The 19,558-nt window shown below is 42.0% G+C and overlaps 1 protein-coding gene across 9 annotated transcripts in view; it reads left to right on the forward strand.

Moving 5' to 3' along the window:
- Positions 1 to 994: 994 nt before the first annotated feature.
- The window catches only part of TGFBR2 (transforming growth factor beta receptor 2), an 83,435-nt gene continuing 64,871 nt past the window's right edge, over positions 995 to 19,558 (forward strand). Inside the window, exons 1-3 of one of the 9 annotated variants that reach the window (XM_048950635.1) lie at positions 995 to 1,065; positions 2,436 to 2,583; positions 4,330 to 4,527. In XM_048950635.1, the coding sequence (XP_048806592.1) occupies positions 4,446 to 4,527 (82 nt within the window). In that variant the 5' untranslated portion in view covers positions 995 to 1,065; positions 2,436 to 2,583; positions 4,330 to 4,445. Of the gene's footprint in view, positions 1,066 to 2,342; positions 2,584 to 4,308; positions 4,528 to 4,661; positions 5,016 to 19,558 lie in introns of those variants that run through there. The other 8 variants (XM_048950643.1, XM_048950638.1, XM_048950642.1 and 5 more) reach the window with 8 other exon arrangements.

The following is a 19,558-nucleotide window of genomic DNA, read 5'->3' on the forward strand; positions in this document are numbered from 1 at the left end:
GGTGCACAAACTGGGTAGAGCTTTTATGAAGAATGCTGAAAGGCCAATATGCTATGCCAAGTATCCTGAATATGAAAATGAGCAGTCAAATGTCAGCTATGTGAATGGAGTGCTGCAGGGAACATAAGTTCTGGTTTGCAGACAATATAGGGCTACAAAGTTTGACTCTGATCTGAACTGAAATGTCAGAATTCCCCTGAAAATAAGCCTCTTCCTTCATTGCAGTGAAATCAAAATGTTGTATATTGATCTCATATTTCATTTTTTAAATGTAAAATACAGAGAACAACCAAAAATGCCAAACCAATTCATTATTTCAAAATAAACAGTCATCTGTATCATAGAAAACATGTCAACTTTTAAAGAAAAGATTTCCCATTCTCTTTTGAAAGCAATAAGACAAAATAGGAAGGGATTTAGATGGCCAAATAGCTTGCTACCAACATTAGGGTGGTTTAGCTCATTCAGCCTTTGTACTCAACCCTTTGGTCCTGAATCTTGACCTGGGACTAACTCACTACAGTCAAATAAAGAAAATTGCTCCTTTGGATGCTGTGAATGCTACCGGGTTGTCTCAGTCCCCTATCTGAATCTCACTCTGAAGCTAACTTCTAGACAGCTAAAAGTGAGATGTTTTCACTGTAAGCCACATCTCTCAACTTAATATAGGCACGAACAGTACCTTGTGTTAGTGCAGCTGTATAAGCCTTATTTAGTTCTTAGTGGATCTGGGAAGTAGCATGTTGTGGGATTTTTAAGCAAAGCAAGACTGGACCTAATAAACTAGTAAAAATAATTACTTTACTGGGCACAGCAGCAGTTTTTTGCTGTGGGCAGAATGACTTTAGATTAGAAGAGTGTATAGGAACTGTTGGTCATGGCTGAAGCACTGATTGATCACCTGAGGCGAGCACTGAGTCAGCCATGGAGCACAGGTGAAGGCGATTCAGCTGTGTGATGGAAGGGCTGGAGCCTGGCTACACCTCTCCTAGACCCCATTCAAGGGCTGACTGCTACTGGGGAAAGCTCTGTTTCTGGGGATCCCTCCTTTAGGAGTTTTCTACTGTGAGCCTAGAACATGGATGAGTATTTCATTTTTGACTGTCTCTTTCCGCTGTGAAAATCTTTCTAATTATAAACCTGTAAAATACCATTCTTAGTACGCTACTCTTCTAACTGTACGTTTGTTAACTGCATAGAAGTGTATGTTAAGTACAGAGGAACTAGTTTTTATTAACAATGCAAGTTTTGTAGAAGCTTGGAAGTGTTCTTTGTATAAGAATAATGCTGTAGATTGTTTAGAATACTAACAGAAATATGCAAAATGAGAAACGTTTGGAATAGTAGAGAGAAACTATTTGTATTCGATACATTTTACAGGCTGTCATAAGAAGTTGTATCTAAAACTATAGCATGAAACACTCTTGTTGTCTTCACTAGAAGGCCCCTGAGGCATGAAACGTACAGCATGTTTGTGCTCTGGGTACCTTTTTTGAAGGCTCAGAAAGAAAACATACAGTTCTCAGTACCTCAGTATTTTGCTTATCTGAGTAGAGAACTGAAATCAGCTGGCCCTTCCTCACCTGGTCAGGTGGTGTTAATTATTTACAGCTTCAGTCTGTGGCTCTTTGATGCTGGTTATTTCATACCACAGCTGGACTGAGGTTAAATATTCACAGTTCCAATCTAGAAGTCAGTAATAAATTGCAGACTGCAAATAGAGAACTGGGAACTATGAATGAGGAAATGGAAAGAAAAGACCAGTTTAGCTGTATTTTACATATTTTGATTGCCCAGGAAATCCTGATTATGTTGCATTTGGGCCCTAATAGGGAAGCTTATACTATGGACATGCAGAACATGAGCTTTTATTAATAGGCGAGCCTGAGACAAATCTCTGAACCAAACTGGGACTGACTTCTGTGAGAGTTATTCTTTTACTGAGGATAGAGTTATAGAATCACAGAATGGCTTGGATTGGTACAGACCTTAAAGCTCTCCCCTTCAGCTCCAACCCCCTTCCATGGGCAGGGCTGCCACCCACCAGCTCAGGCTTTTCAGGGTCCCATCCAACCTGGCCTTGAGCCACTCCAGGAATGGGGCACCACAGCTTCTCTGCCTTGCCAGGGCCTCACTGCCCTCTGAGTAAAGAATTTCCACCTAACAGCTAACCTAAATCTCTCCTCTGTTAGTTTAAAGCCATTCATGCTTGTCCTATCACTGTCTACCCTTGTAAAAAGTAGGTCTCCCTCCTGCTTATAAGCTCCCTTCAAGTACTAGAAGGCTGCAGTGAGGTCTCCCTAGGGCCTTCTCCAAGCTAAACAAGCCCAATTCCCTCAACCTTTCTTTATAAGAGAGATGTGCTTCAGACCTCTGATCATCTTCATGGCCCTTCTTTGGGTTTACTCCAGCAGTTCTATGTCTTTCTTGTGCAGGAGGCACCAGACATGGACACTACTCCAGATGGGGCCTTACAAGAGCAGAAGGGCAGGATCACTTCTCTCTCTCTGTGTTGACCACCCCTTTTTTGATGCAGCTCAGGATACTGTTGGCCTTCCAGAATGACGTATGCAGGATATCAAGGTAGGATATATTGCTTCCATTAAAAACTTTCTGGTAACACCCACCATTCTCATGGGCACTTTCAAAGGGTGACTATACCTCAATCTTGCTTGGGTACCACGTCTGGAAATGAAAGCAATGCTCATATGTAAAAATGAGTCCTCAGAAGTCACTTACAGCAGACCTCACTTTATCTGAGGAGAAGCTGAGCTCCCTTGGTTTGCTCAGCCCAGAGCAGAGGAGCTGATGGGAGGCCCTGTGGTGGCTGCAGCTCCTCACAGGGAGCAGAGGGACAGCGCTGAGCTTTGCTCAATGCAAGTCCAGTAGTTCTCCAGCCTTTGGTTGGAAGATGGTCTCTGTGTGAATCCTGACTGTATGTAAAGGGGACGAAGACAAGGAAAATGCTTGTGGGTATGTTTATGAGAACTAGCACAATAAACTTGGTCTGCACTGTGAAAATCTGCATTTGGGAGGCTTTTAAAACCAAATTTACATAAAATCACAATGAGATTTTTATGTCTATTATAGGCCAATTAAATGCGTTTTACAAACACTTCCAAATTCATACAGAGTTAATCTGGGGCATTCAGAGCATAATCGCACATACACCCACTGAGGGCTCAGCCTTTTTTTTTCTGAAACACGCAAATCTGCACCTCTAAACAGTGCTGTAATTGAGACAGAAGTGAATCACCAAGGACTGAGCAGGCGCTGTCAGATTATCCCCATGTGCATCAATTCACTTTTCCATCAGTGCCACTGAACTTGGAAAGAAAGGAAGGCTATGGGTATCAGAAGTGGGTCTCAAGGCAATTGCTGGCTATCCAGTGGCTGGATGTATATTGGCACAAGGCTTGGGCTTTATTCAGACTAAATGTGAGAAGGATCTAACGCTTCCTTCTGGTCTCTAGAAGTGCAAAGCTGCATCTCAGGTGTGCTTCCACTCTATGAATACCCTGCACGGTTTCTTCCTTCTGGAGAAATCTGTGTCAAAAACTCAACAGAGATGGAATGAGGAATGGAGATGAGTGTGCCCTGTGTCAACACATCAAATGGTGTGCATCTGGTCTGTTTGGGAGCAAAATGCAAAAAATAAAGTACAATTAAAAATAGGTAGGTGACAAGTTGTCACGGTCTGCTTCAATATCTGCAAGGTGAACGCCAGGCAGGTCTGCATGAACATTTCCTGTTATTACCCTGACTTCAACCTCCCCTGCTGCCCCACCTCATTTCATCTGGGGTTTTCGGGCACCCTTCTGACTATGCTTCTGCACTGGAGAGCGCGGGCTGAAGCACCATCGCCAGGCACGGCAATGGGGATGCACGGAAGAGATCGGGGGAGCCGCCCGCCTCACGCCGCGGGACTGCCGGGTCCCGGGCGGCCCGAAGGCCATAGGGACGGTGCCCCGGAGCCCGAATCGCGGCCTGCCGGTGTGGGCGGCATCCGCGTACGGTCCCCGACCGGGAGGCGGGCGCAGAGAGCCGGCTGCACGTCGGGGCTGGCCCCGCTGGCGGTGGGAGAGCCAGACCTGCGAGGGGCTGGCCTCCGGCAGATGATTGACACCCAACTGGGTGAGGTTTCGTGCTTAAAAAAAAAAAAGAAAAAGGAAAAAAAAAAAAAAGAAAGAAAAAGAAAGAAAGAAAAAGAGCGAGCGCAGAGAAGGGAGGGGGGGGTGAATGTGGAAGGGGGGAGAAGGAACTACTGTAAGAGTAAGAAAGTCCTGCCCAGCTGTTTGCGGAGTTTAAGATTTCCTGTTTCCCCTGCAGCGCCGAAGTGAAGTTTTCAGTGAGTCACCCGCAGCCCCGAGCAGCGCAGCCCGCGCCCCGCCAGCCCCGCCGCGGCCTCCCTCTGCCCGGCCCCGCCGCCCCGCTCCGGCTCCGCGATGCCTCCGCGCCTGCGGCCGCTGCTCCTGCGAGTGTCCCTGTGGGTCCTCGTGGGCTCCTCGAGCCCCGCGCTGCTCCGCGGTAAGTGCCGGGCCGGCCCCGGCGCTGCGCTCCCGCTTGACAGCTGCCGGGGCCGTAGGGCAGGCGCCCACCGCCGGGGGAGGAGGAGGAGAAGGAGGAGGAAGGCTTAGTTGCTAAGATCGTTTGGAAGCTGCGGGAGCGGGGAGCGCGTTTGTTTGTCGCCCCCCTGGAAAGTAAAGACGGAGAGAGAGGCTTAGCGACAAAAAGCAAAGGGGGAGAGGGGGGAGAAAAGTGAGAATTGGGCAGGAAACTCAGCGGGGTTCTGTTCTGCGGGAGCTGACTGCTGGCCCGGGGCAGCGCCTGCACCTGGAGCCGGGGATTGGGCCGGGTGCTGCCCCAGGGGCGAATTTACAGATGGAGAGATGCAAGGATGGAGAGGACTGCGGGTGCCACAGGGCCCAAGGCGCTGTTCTCTGAGCTGAGGCCCCTGCCCGGGCACGGCTGGCAGCTGAAGGGTCGGCGTTAAGTGCTCGAGGGTTATGATACACGTGAGTCTGTGAGGGAATTCCTGCAGCTGTGGTTGTGGGTAGCGGGACTGGGGACAGAAGTCATTTCTGCAGCACTCGATGCTTTAAAAGTGCTCCTTAGATCCACTTTTAATGGCACTTTGCATCCCTTACTCTGGCTTTTCTTTATGAAGCCATCCTTAGATAGGTTTTTAAGGCTGTGGTTTGCAGTATTCTTCGTAGGGTAATGTGGAGTGCTTCAAGTGCTGCTGCAAGAACCAGATCCTTGCCCTAAAGAGCTCTGTGTCCCAATTATGTCTGCACCAATCCACAGATGTACAGCACTATCTACTTGCAGGGTTAGGCCCCAACTCATTTTGCAGCACAACTGGCAAACCTTAAAAACAAAAACCACACTTGAATCAGTTTTGATCAGTTTAAGTGTGTTCTGAGGTGTTGTATGATACCAGGTTTCTGATTTCAGCTTCAAGTAAGATGTGTGGACACCTGAGCTTCTGCTAGCTTTGCTCTGGGCTCTCCGGTTATTACCTCCTGTGGTCCATTCATGGTCACTAAAATATAGTAACATAAACTAAACAGCTCTCGTTTAGTCACTGCTGGTGGCTGTGTACATTATGAATAACTTCATGCTTTGTTAATAATCCTATCAAAGTCAACAGGTTTTACATTCCTGCAGAGTTACTCATGTAAGCGTAGGGCAGATGAAACATGATGGTATCCCCGGGACTCAGCCATGTGACTGGTTTAAACTTGAGGTGTGCAGCTTCCTGTTGATTTTGATATATATTTATATTTCTGCTTGATATAAATTGTGCTTGGCTAGGAATGGTTTTTTTTTTAGGCACTAGCCTCAGATGTGTTGTGTGTTCCTACTACACAAAGCTTTAAAAGTTCTGCTTTTGTTAGTCTCCTGTTATTGTTATGCTTTTTTTATTCAACTAATAGAGATCTTTATTTGTAGTCTACGGAACAGAGTTCAGCTGTGATCAGATAATCTGTAGGCTCCAAAACTTGTAGAAAATGACGTATGAATAATTGTTGTAGGGTTCTGTTTGTGTAACCAGTTGGTCAGAAAATAAGGGTGCTTCTGGGGGCACAGAGCTTGGAGTGTGAATACTGGTTATTAATCGGCATCAAAATGAGAAGTATAGTTACTAGCTGTTTGAGGAAAACAAAACAAAAGAAAGAGCTACTGACTGTAATAATCAATAACTCAGCAAGGATGGGGCAGGAGAGATGTCAGTCCCAGAAGGGTGCACTTCCCAGGTGTGCCTATTAACCTGCCTTCTGGTGGTGAGCAGCTTAGTAGAGCCCCAGCTAAAACTTCATTGAAACATTCTTTGTAACAAGATACTAGACAAGGGTGGCACATTCCCATAAAGATTATGGAGAAAATGACAAATTCATGAGCAGATCCAATAGAAAGTGTTTGCTTTGAAAGAGATGTACTGATGTTCTGTGCTAAACAAAAGCAACTGAAGCTTTTTCCAAAAAATAGAGTGTGAATTTGGGTTTGCTTGGTGTTTGGTTTGTTTTTGTTTTCTTTTTTGAATGGTTACGAATGCTACGTTGACTGTTTAATCAATAAATGGCTGTGCAAACCAGCATTTGGTAATATAAGAAAAAAACAACACTGTGTCCAAGAGGATGTGAATCTGAATTTGTATTTGGGTTACAAAAAGCCGAATTTTGTGCTTCGGAATAGCCCGTGTAATAGCTGTTTATTTCTCCATATCTGGGATAAAGCCATTCATCCAGGCACTGACTTGCATCATTGTCTCCTTATCTTGTAAAAGCCACATGGTCATCTGTTGGTTTAATAGTAATAAAATAAAAACAAATGTGGAGTTTCAGGTAGTTGCATGAGTGAGTATGAGAACAAACATGGCAGAACATGTTTGTTAGAAGATAGACTCTGAAGTGCATTCCTGTCCCCCACTAAAGCTCTGGCAAACTTCCAGTTATTTCAGGAGATAAGTAGAAGAACACAGATATTATTGCAATTTCTTCTGAGATATCTTTGAATTCTGATAACATTATGCCTGAGACTTTGCAAATCACGTCTATTTAATTGCTGTATTGAGCTCTTAAGCTCATACTTCTTTAATAGTCAGGTGGTGAATTCCATTTGGGAATGGATTCTATCAAAAAACAGTGAGCCAGATATTAAGCTGCTGCAAATGGATATAGTTCCATTACCATCGATACAGTTGTAGTATATAGGTTTCCTGAAACTGTTCCAAAGGCAATTTGAAAAAAAGGAAGGGGGCAGTGAAATAGTTCATTTTTTCATATTTACAATTTTTCCTTCTATTTTATAAACACCTATCGTTATATGACCTACATTTAGCCAAGTAACATTGCTTCAAAATCACATACTCCTTTCTGGAATGAATTGTTTCCATTTCAAAGGTGCAGTGTGCCATAATGCTGGCTGATAAAAATAGTCATTGTGAGAAGTCTGATTGTGACCTTAGGAGCAAAGATAGACAGACATGCAAAGGCGAAAATTATTTTTTTCTTCTACTCAGAACTAGAAAGGAGTTTCTCTTGCGGTGGGGGGAGGGAAGAGTAAGTTCTCACTGTAGCACCGTTGTTGGAGTTTCCCATGATTATACTTCCTCTGCAAGATATTTTTAAGTTTGTACCTTTGCCTTCATGGTATAGGGACTTTTTTCTCACAGCGATGTCTGGGCCATGCATGCTTTGCTAGTGTTCATGGTGTGCCACTGTCGCTCCAACCTCAGATTTGTGCCTTGCTTAATGGTAGCAAGAATGAGCAAAGCCCGTTTGTTGGGGCCAGCTGGTTACTGACTTTGATTTTGCATAACCAAGCTCATTTGTGTCAGCTAGATCAGAAATAGCATCACCAGTACAATGAACTGTTAGAGATCTGTGCATTCTCCCCACAGACTGCATGGCTGCAGTTCAGTGCTGATGGCACAGTGGATGTCAGAGCTCCCACCCACTTTTGTGGCACCAGGGTCCTGGCTCAGCAGATGGGAGCACATATCCCCTCTGCATCTGGTGTGCCCTGAGGCAGTGGGGATCTGCACAGCCAAATCTCCTTTGCCACATAGAAGCTCTTTGACTCAGAGGAGACTTTGGCACATCCCAGGGACATAAACTAGCTTGTTTTGTCCAAGTGTTGCAGACGTGGTCAAATGGACAAAGATATGAACAGTGTGGCAGGACACTAGCTGAGCAGATGCCATTGATCTGTGTGCTGTTGTCAGCCATGAGTCGCTGCTGTATATTTACAAGACTGGTTTCTCACTGGTGCACCTAGATCTTCAGTGGTTAGTTTTTCATACTGTTGCTTAATTCTGGCATAAAGTCAGACTGGCAGGACTGCCATTGGTTGAATACAATGATTTATATCCTGCTGCATGGAAGGATGCAGATTTTGTTAATATACACATTTAGGTTCACAGAGAACAAACCATCAAGTGGTGAAAACTTACCGAATTAATAATTAATACTAGCTCATCTCACCAGGCACTGCTGAATTCTATTTCTGTTGGTGATCACATTCCGTGATGTGATCTCATCCCTTAACTTCTAGGGATTTAAGCAGAATTTGAATGTGAACATGTATTATGGGGACTGCCTGTGCGCCTCTGCTGTCAATATGGATTCCTGAGTCCATTTGCTTGCCTTGCTGCAAAATTAAACAACTGCTGCAGATTTTAAGAAACGCTATCATTAGCAGTGGCAGGAGAAATCCAAATTGCTGATTTGTCAGTGTTTGGGCATTTTTAAAATACAGTTAGTTCTTGTTTTTTTTCCTCTTGCTCTGAATGCTATTGTAGTTGTTACAGCTGAACTACCTGTCCTTTTTCTCATATGGGTTTTAAAGCCTTTTCACCTCTGGAAAGATCATCTGGGGAAGGAGTAGTTTTCCTTTGCTCAAACAACTGGTATTTAGCAAGGGCTTCCTGCTGGCATTCATCCCTGAGTTAATCTGGTTAGAATTAGAGCTGGTTAAGAGCTTTTGACGCTGTTTTTCATGGGAAAATGCTGATTTGTCAAAACTGAAACAATTTGTGGAAATGTACCAGTTTCCACTAAACTTGCATCAGGAAACTTTTTTTTTTTTTTTCCTTTTTTTTTTTTTTTTTTTTTTTCCCCCTCCTTGTCCACAGCAGAATTTCTGATACGGAAGAGAGAAAGAGAAATAATCATTAATCAATAATTAAAATAATTACTGGAATAAAAGTAGGATCAAGTGCCTGCTCTGACTCAGAGCAAACATCTGAATCTGGAGCTCCCCCTATCCTCTGTCTCCAGGACATTGGGTGGCTGTCTCTTTTGTCATCTTGCATTCATGAGCAAGCACCCCACACCATTTCAAATGACTTTTGTTTCACTCTGGTCATGAATATGAAAATACGTGAAACGTTACAATATCTTGTGTGTGAGGAAAAGCATTTTTCTGCTTTATTTATTTAGGTTTATTCTGCTTAATTTATTTAGCATTATTTAGGTTGATATGTGGCCATGTGTTTGTCTTTGCCTCGTTTGGTAGGAATGCCATTGCACAGAATGAAAGGCATCTTCTAGTCTTTGTTTCATGTCATAATAATGAACGCTGTATTCAGAAATTTGTTTCAGGCAGAGAACCACAGCTTTTATTACTAGCAATCCTGATAGTCTGATTCTGGTTCTCCACTCACCCAGAGTAGTATTTTAGCAGAATTTCCACTTAAATTAATAGATTTTAGTAATATGGATAAAGGAGTCTTCTTCCTCGCGTCCATCAGCTTAGAGCCGAGCAGGTACATCACAACAATGGCACTCTTTAGATTAATGTTTTGCTTTTGAAAAGGTGATTTGGAACCAGAGGTACCAGAACACCATCTTTCACGTCCTACAAATGGTTGCAAAAGTTGCCCTGCTCCTTATGGAGATTTTTGAGTTTTTAAGGGAAACAGAAGAAAGACTTCTGAAGCAGCTTTAGCTTGAAGCTCAGCCAGTGATTTGAAAGTCACACCACATTGTTTCTGTCTTTTCCTAGTCACCAGTAATACAACTTCTGAAAGATAGCTTCTGCCTCCTCTGCATTTGATCAGTTCTCTCAAAATATTACATTGGTGTGCCTGTGGGCTTAATTTAATTCAGCATTTAAGGTTGGTTATGAACTTGGGCTATGCCAACACATTATAAAATTATAAAGTTAAAGTTTAACATTATAAAATCCATCTTGTGTTCCCAAGGTTGTAGCGTCTCTGTCAGGGCATAGAGACTTCCTCCTGTTAGGAAAGCAAGTGAATTTGAACAGTGCATTCTCAGAGAGCTGTGGGAAGGCTTCACAGTGTTACTCCTGAGAGCAGCATTTTCCAAGTAAAGACCCAAGTGTGGTTCTTACGTGCCTAGGGCACTTTAATGGCCCTCTTTTAAAAACTAGCATTGTGCAAGTGGAGCACATGCAGGACCAGACTGTCAGCTGGCATAAATCAGCTTTACCCTGTTGAAGGCAAGGAACCTGCCCTGATTTATACCAGCTGAGAATCTGGCCATGGAATAAATAATAGGCAACTGTATGTTATGAGGCTGTAATTCCCTTGAGGGGGCTTTTGTGATATCAATCTTACTGGAGCCAGAGTGATCTGGTTCTTTTTCTTGGAGCAAAAGAGTAATTTGCGGCATTGTGACATCCTCAGAACTTTAGGAAGGAAAGATTGCAGGCAGTCAAGGGAAAGGAAGTGTTTCCAGTCTTCTTACAATTAATCATTAAGGATTTTTGTCCAGGAATAATGATGGGAGGAGATTTTGGGAGGATGAAGATTAATTGATTGGAGATAGGTGGTCCTAAAGAAGAAAAATGTTCAAGGGGGATGGCTTTTCATCAAGATCAGGCCTTTAATTTGAAAGCAGTCATGTACATTTCCCAAACTGCATGAAAACTGGGGCCTCATTTTATCGCTGATCAGTTGTAATTAGTAAGGAAGCAAAGTGGAAATAAGGGACATACTCCTCAGAATGTAGGTGTGTGTTTTAATGTTAAGGCCCCATCCCAAAGTATAAGCTGGTGTTCATTTTATTGGCAGAAGGAACAAGGGGTTCAGTCAGTTTTTCCAGGAGCTAACCTGAAGTTCTCCCAGGTCTAGGTATTTCAGCCATGAGACATGAGTGAATTGCCTCCTGCTGGTTTTAATGCTGCTCTAGATTCTGCAGCACAGAATGGGAGTAAGCACACCATATACATCACCTGTTGGCACGGATAGGTTGTGCCTGGGGCTTTTGAATGCTAATGCGGTAATTTCGTAGATTTCATCTCACTAACTAATATAAGAACATTTTTAATGTTGCTGTACAAGAGAATGAACTTTGAAACCGACCACAGATGATTACTAATGGATTATGACTTCTGGTTATTTTCAGGGAAGGAAGCAGAAAGCCATCCGCAATTCTTGTGTGTTTTGAGATGCTGATCTGTTCTGATCCTTGAGATTCAACTAGCAGCTCAGATACTAAACTCACTATATAAGGCTGCAGAATAGCAATAGGCTATAGTACTTGCACACTTGAAGAAAACTCTTAGTGGTCAAATGGAGCCAAACTTTATCTTCCTTTCTGTCTGTCTGTCTGTCTTAACTGCTGCCCTGCTTTTAGTATTGCCTGGCTGTCCTAACTAACTTCCATCTGCTTTTCTGGGAGCTACGGCTGAAGTCATAGTTACATCAGGACTTATCTTGTGCACTTCCAAAGTGCTCCAGGAGGGCAGCATCTGTGAATAACTTGTGTTTGTTAAAGTGCATGTTTTGGGGAAATATGATAGATGTAATTACACTTTTCCCCTTTAGCAGTCTTTTTTTTCTCCTGCTCCATAGTCTCTTAAAAAATTCTATCAGTAGACATTCAGTATCCATGAAGCAATTTTCAGGCTGCTGCTGAAGGGAGGACTGTAGCTACATGTCTGTTTATTTCATTTCAAGTCAGTGTAAAGCTACTAATTAATCTAGAGTAGCACTTCTGTTATTCTGAGCACAAGGTTGCGTAGGCTGCATTTTACTCACATTTTATCCTAAAATAGGCTGCATTGTAAAAATACACGTGATTAAGGATGATCTTTTTCACTGTATAAATGATGAGATGCAACAATGATAAAATCGTGTAGGAATGTTCAGCATCTGACCAGCACTGAGCTGATCCCAGAGTCTGCGGCATTATCGGTCTTCTGCTCTCAGAACACTCCTTTAGCTCTGCCTCTAACTCTAACAGGACCATTCTCCCTGACAAATTCATAGGAGCAGTACAGGAACGAAGAAATAAATCTTTGTGTGCTTCACTAATGAGAATAAATTAATGAGGTTTTGAACAGTACGAATCTGTCCATCTATGATCAGGAGCCCACTGAGATCTCAAGAGAAGAGCTGTCATGTGCAGGTGGTTGTTGGTCCTTCATTTCCGTTAGCTGGTTCTGCCTGCAGGCATGCAGCAATTATCCTTCTCATCTGTCTCTGGCATACAAGGGAATCTATGATGCTTCAGTGACTGTGCTGTGGAAGGTGGCCAGCTGCCCTGCTGTGTACCTTCCACCTCTCCACCATTCCCATTACTGATTTTTCACTGTTGCATTTCTTCCTTTTCCTACAGCAGTTAGAGCTATTGCCTGAAGAGTGGGAGGCCCGTAGTCCTGCCACTCAGCTTGGGAGTATCTAAACTCCATCAGTAAGTTCTCTGGCAAGGAAGGATCCTTGCTGGCTAAGGCTGAGCAGGGCTGTGGGGGCAGCACTCTGCAGGGAAAGGGCTGACGTGTGTGCGGGTGGTCCCCTGTAGCATGTCAGAGGAGAAGAAAGCTTGTTCCCTGATGGATTCATTCACTATTCCAGCCCCTGCAGGGTGAGTGAGATGATCTCCAGGGAGTTCACAGCACAACAAAGAGAGACTTTACATACAGAATCTTTCCTTTCTTTCTTTCTTAAATTTTTTTTTTTTAGATTGGAAACAACCGTTTCTCTTCCTCGTGAAAGGATCACAGAGGACCATGTAATAGTCGTGACTTTGTAAGCCCCTTTACTGCAGCTTTCAAAAAGTAACTAGGTCCTCAAATACATACTTCTGGGCTATTGAATATCCCCTTTCTTTCAGTCTATTCTTCCATTTCCACACCCAACTTTACCACAAAGGAATGCCTTAAGTCAAAAATCTGGGAAGCTGATCCTTTTATTGCATTTATAGTATTCTCATCTGTTATGTACAGTGCCAGGCCAGCAGGCTTGCAAAGCTGGTGTAGCCCAAGTTTGCATGTAAGAAGCAATACCACGTGGGCTGGTTGTAAAGCCGTATCTGTTCTCTGTTTGCTTGTGGATGATTGAAATAGGAAGACATTCAATGGAAAAGATGGGAAACAATTCTGGAAATGAGAACACAACCAGAAAGTGTTTCTTCATCATTGTTTTTCTTTTATGTTCAGCTCCTTTTTGCACATTCCTTAGCTCTCATATTTTATAGTTTTGCCTTGAAGTTTCTGCCTGGCTGAGGTCTTTGCTGTTCCCACTTTTCCCTGAAGGCGTTCTAGTGCTATGAGTATTAGTGCAACATGAAGAACTTTCCATATGTACGTCATTGTCTTTTAATGTATATAAGAGAAGATATCAATGTGATTCAGATTTAATCAATGAGATCCAGGGGCATGAGATTTAGCATGAGTGGCCAGGCATACGAATATTTTCATTGTTTAAGTAAGTACTTGAACCTAAAAGGAGGATTTCAAATTATATGAATTAGGTATAAAAGCTGTTTCTTGTATGTGTTAGGAGAGCTTAGAGGTTCCTTGTTTTATGTGGGAGGTGGAGACAAGGCTTGATGGTGACTTGGAACTGAACAGAGTTTTTGCATCTTGACCCTTGGTCAAAGCAGTGAGCCGAGAAGTAAGAAATCAGGGCTCAGTCTCTCATTAATCTCAGGAGATCCAAACCCAGACCTCCAGTTTCTCAGAATTTCACCTGTTGTGATTGTTAGGCTACTGTTAAACTTTAGAATGGCCATTTGTACTAGAATTTCCACAGTCTGGATTAGTCCTGCTTAACATCTTTAAAAAAATAAATACATTGCATTAGTTATGGTTTCTACAGACAGTTGTAGAACTTGTGGGAAATGAAAAGAGGTAGTTTCAACAGCGGTCTGTTGTGAATGGCAAATTTAAGTTCAAAGAGAGTCATAACTGCTGTTATTTCTCAGTGGAAATTTTGGATGATAACAGAGTACCCAGGAACCCTTGTCAGCTCCAGGTCCCCTGCTAAGATCAACAAGATACAATTCACTTTTCCCCCCTCTCCATTTCTCCTTGATTAAGAGGCTGTGTGCTTGGAGATGCCAGGGAACAGTGAGGGCACAAAATCGGGTTCGTCTCTTTAAGGCCCAACTCTTCCCCAGAGTGGCCACATACATTTGTGATTCATCCAATTCATACTTTCCCTGATTTAGAATCTGTACTTAGAATCATCAAATGGCCTGGGTTGGTAAAGACCATAATGATCATGCAGTTTTAGCCCCTCTGCTACGTGCTGCATTGCCAGCCACTACACCAGGCTGTCCAGAGCCACATCCAGCCTGGACTTGTTGATTTTTGTTATGGTGCCGTGTAGTGTGATTGTCAAACATGTTTCTACCAGTGGTTTGAATTCAGAAACATATTGGCCTTCTCATGTTTGAAGGTGGGTAGCAAATGTTAGAGACAAACCACTAATTATTTGAAATGTCTTACCCTTGAATGTCAATGACAAGGCACACTTACCACTATCATAACCACACATCTAGAAATAGAAAACACTGACACCTGTCTTTTGAAGCCGTTGCTTAGTGTGAGTAGTTTTGCTGCCAATGCAATCGTCACTCTTCCTTTTAAAAGTTGGAGTTTGTTTTAAATTTCCATTTTGTGTTTTTTAGTCTGATGTGTAGATAGCTCTGCCTGGAGCAGTAGTTTCCACTCTGTTGTCTTTAGGCCTGCAGTGGATTAGGAAAGAGGTATCACTGTTTGATTAGGGAACTGTATTGCTTTGTTAGCATTTTCAAGCACAGGTTTTATGTTACGCTTGCCTAGCTTTTGAAAATGACAGACTTGTGTTTTTGTACATAAGAAAAATGAAAGAATTAGGAACAGTATGTAGAGCTGCTGTTCTGTGGTTGGGTACTGATTTGGTCAGACATGCAGGCAGTTTGCCATCCCTTAATAACACACTGCATAAACAGCAGGAACTGGGAGCATTTACCTTTAGGCAAACGTAAGATGGTGTAACCTAGCTAAATTTGCTTTGTCAGAATGGTAAGCTGTGGATAGGAGAGCAGGGAGCAGCACTAACTTTATTTTTCCTTACTCTGCAGGGAGGGAGAAGTGGTGTAAATTTATGAAAGGTGAACATGCCCGTTCCAACAAATGGAAATTGTGAATGAGCTAAATCACTTCAGAAACAGGGAGCACATTTTTAACAAAGAGGATAATTTCATGATTAGAGCCCCATCAGGGGTTGGTTGTGATGAACTTCCCAATGTAAATCTCTGAATTGAAGCAGGATTTTGCTTTTTGTGCTTATGCAGGGAAGTTAGAGCTTGGTGCAAAAATAGCTGGATGGAATGATTCACTCGTAGAAGGTCAGACTGGGAAAAATAGAACTGGGAAAAATCATTGAAGCACTTCCTGATGTAGAGGTCCTGTAGCCTAGAAATCTGTGATACAGCCAGTAAATACCAGGCTGGCTTCACTCTTGTCTTTCAGGACTCCTACTAGCACCTCCAGAAGTAACAAACATTTAAGGGACGTGGCTAACTAACCCACTGGAAGGATATTTCAAATATGCATGAGTTCTAAAATTTTGCATCCAAGGAATTTAAAAAATGTCTCCATTCCTACAGAGTACTTCCCTCTGGTATAAATTAAGATATTATTGTGTTTGGAAAGCTTGGAATTGTTCTGTTTTGTGAGAGCACTTTTGAAAACATATTTTGTTCTATGTGAGTGTATTTGTGGGGAAAAAAAGAGAAAAAAAGTCAGAATGACAACTTTAGAGAATGAGCTGACCGTATCACTGAGCAGTTACACCAGAAACCATAACAAAGCTTACAACTGGCTCGTGATGTTTAAACGGATGCTGAGTAGTTCAGCTACTCTGGCCATGTTACGCACGGCTTCCTGAATGGCAATTGTTGGAATAGTAATTTCATGACAAAACTATTAATCCGTTTGGCATTTGTTGAAAATGATCAAGGCATTTCATAAGAAACCCTTAGACATCCTGCAGACTATTACTGATTTCTACAGTTGAATTAGTGGTCATTAGACAAAAGATGATTATGTGCTATCACCAATATCTAGAAACACTCAGTGACTCTAAGCCATTAAACATTAGCTAGTGTAATTTGACATAGCAGCACTCAAAAGTTAAAGATTAACATCTGCTGTAGATCTTATCTAATTGAATTTAACTCAGATGTTGCAGTAGACATTTTCTGTCCCAGGGTTGCATAAGAGGGAATGTTTTTTTCTGTTCCCAAAAGTGAACTGCACTATTTAAAAGTTTAAGAAGTATCATCCTATGTTTTCTGTAGTTCTCAGTTATAGAAGAAATTTTTGAAGTAATTGCATGAAACCGTGAGGCGTTTGAATGAAAGTTAAAAGTCAACAGAAGGTTTGCTTCTGAGCTGCTACTTGGTGCATTTGATCTTGTGTTTGTCTTATCTCTTCCTAGCTTTCTCCCTTCTAATGAAGGAATTGTTTTATGGACATTTATAGACCTTCAGATTTCTTTCTTCCCTGCAGCGTTTCTTCTAAGTAAGGCAACTTGCAAGCCTGTATGCTATCTTGGAATGCTGCTGAAAGATTATGATCTTGAGAATTACTTAGGCTGTAGCTTGCAAACAATGGCCCTGTCAATAGCAACTGGGAGAGGAAAACCTTAGAAATCCAATTCCGTGTATATATTTCACATTCTGAGTTTATTTACAATTTTATTCTGCCTCATCATAAACAAAGTGGAAGAGTCTGCAGTCCCTCACACATCTTCGGGCAGGTAGACTAAACATTTTAAACTGGCAAGTTCCTTCCCACTGAGCTGTGTCTAATGGAGGAGCATCCTCACCTTATGCTGTAATGTCAACCTCTCTAGGCCTGGCTGCTGCAAGTGGTGAGTAATCACAGAATCATAGGGGTTGGAAGGGAACTCTGGGGATCTTCAGGTCCAACCCAACCCCCTTGCCAAAGTAGGTTGCACAGATTGTAATGTGTTGTATATAGTGAGAATCGTTGTATTCCTACATATGGATTTTTGAATGCCTGGTGTTAACTTCTTAAATGTGAGAACTTAGCTACAGGATCGTGTACACACACAGAAGAGACTGTTGTAGAGATAATTTATGGTAAACTGAATGATTTGCTCATACTTTTGGTTTAGAAACAATGAATTTTCAAGAGACACGTTTATGGGTGAAACACATTAAACAGTGGACAGGCTTCACCCATCATTTCTGTTTTTCATCAAACCCAGTAAAATGTCTGCCTCAAATAGAAATGAACGAGCTGACTTATCTTTCCCTTATTTCAGCAGAGTGGTGTTGCCAGTTGCTGATTCACTGTCCCAGAGTTAGCTGGAGGGAGTCATTTGCAAATGCATTAAACGAAACAGCTAATACCTGGGGATATACTAGCAAGTTTACCCTAGGCAGATAAAGGAAATACTGCTTTGCTGGTAGGGAATCTTCTTTACCAAGAAATCTGATTACCCTGTAGCATCATGCCACAGCAGTAGGATTTCTACAAAAGAAAGTTTTCCTAATGTTGGATATCATTAAAAGTGTATTCTTATGTGTGTGCTCTTTTCTCAACGCTCAGTATGTAATTCCTGTTCCGAAAGTTAGATGCATCTATCAGGAGAACATCTCCCTGGGGTATTAAATGGTGTTATTCTGCTTCTTTGCATGTAACTTGACAGAGACAAATATAATCATCCAAGCTACTGAATTTGAGAATGATCTGTGTTCTTCCCCGGATCCATTCAAAGTGATTCTACTCCCAGGGGATTACATTTGAGTCTAACTTTCTTCTGATTTACCATTTTAGCTGAACTGAGAGTAATTTCTTTTTCATACTGTTTTCCTTAATCTGTCATTCAAATCTTTCTGTGTGAGGACAAAATAGTTCATAAACATTATTTGCTTGCAGGTAAATGCCTCCTAACAGCAAAAAGGAGCTCTGAATAGAGCATTTCCATAAATACATTTGCATAAACACTGACAGAGGTGTCTGTGTGTGTGCAAAGGATGTGGATGTGTTGAATAAGACTTTTTACTTGGAAGCTATACTTCAGATAGACTAGGAAGGGCAGGTTATGCTCAAATCTAGAAAAGGTTTTTGTCAGAATGCATGGATGCTTTGTACACTGGGACCATAGCAGGGGTATCATTTGTTGGAGGATATGCCTTAACTTAAATTCCCAAGTAACTTAACTTAAATTTCCCAAGTATTCCAGAAGTTAAGAGGGCTTCAAAAAGCTAAGCAAAATGAGGCTTACTTTCTGATCTCTACATTAGTACATTTCATATTAATCTTAAACCAAAATCCCCAAGTTTTATCATGACTTGACTGTCATGACAAATTTTGCACCCTAAACACATTTTTGTTTTGTTTCCTTACTTGTTTATGGATGGAAAGAAGGAACAGTGGCAGTAAAAGCGCTTTCAAAAAAACTCCTGCTAATGCCCTTCTTTTATCTGGAAAGCCAAATATTTATAAATCCCTCTGAATCGTGTAACTGTGTAAGCATTGCTGGTTTAAAAGCACAGTTGTCTGGTTAATCAATTTAAATGCTTATTTTGAACGGGCAGCTGTGAGTCTTCTTGTGTACACAGTTTCTCCCCACATTTATTGTTGTGTTATGAAATATTATAGAAATTGTGGTCTGATTGTGTAGGTGAACAGTCATACTGTTTTCTGTAGTGTGAGATAGAGGCTGTCTCTAAGCAGAGCTTCCTTGCTTAAGTTGGACCTGCAGAGTTGTGGCTGACGACAGTTTGCTTGTCCATTTCCAATCCTGGCTGTGTTGATTGTTCAGATTGTGCTTTAAGAATGCCTGGACCTGCACAAAGCAGCCCCTGACCCAGGACTTGAGTGTGCTTCAACATTTGACGCAGAAGATGCACTTGTAATGACCAGTTACATGGGCTAAATATGGAGCCATGTGTGGGAAAATATTCAAGTTTGAATTCCTCTACCATGGTGAAAAGACAATGCTGAGCAGCAGAACTGCAATTTATGTACTCTAAACCATTCAGTTATACCTTAAATATTCTAATTAAGTGACTTAATTACATCACTTGGGCTCTAGTATTTTTGAATGTAACCTTTTAACTGATGTTTGAACAGATGCACCCCAATAACATGCAATTCCAATCAGGGTATTATATTTTGAGACTGCCTTTGATTTCTTTTTGTTAAAGAACCAAGTCTTGTAAGTAATACTATAAAGAAATGTAGTCAGAATCAGGCTCTTTGAAGATGAGAGTTAAAGTTCAACAAGAAGTTTCAGAGCAAAATCTCATACTCAGATAAGACCTCTGTCTGGGTTGAC

Source organism: Lagopus muta, chromosome 7 (genome assembly GCF_023343835.1).
Source record: "Lagopus muta isolate bLagMut1 chromosome 7, bLagMut1 primary, whole genome shotgun sequence".
In the NCBI taxonomy this organism is placed as follows: Eukaryota; Metazoa; Chordata; class Aves; order Galliformes; family Phasianidae; genus Lagopus; species Lagopus muta.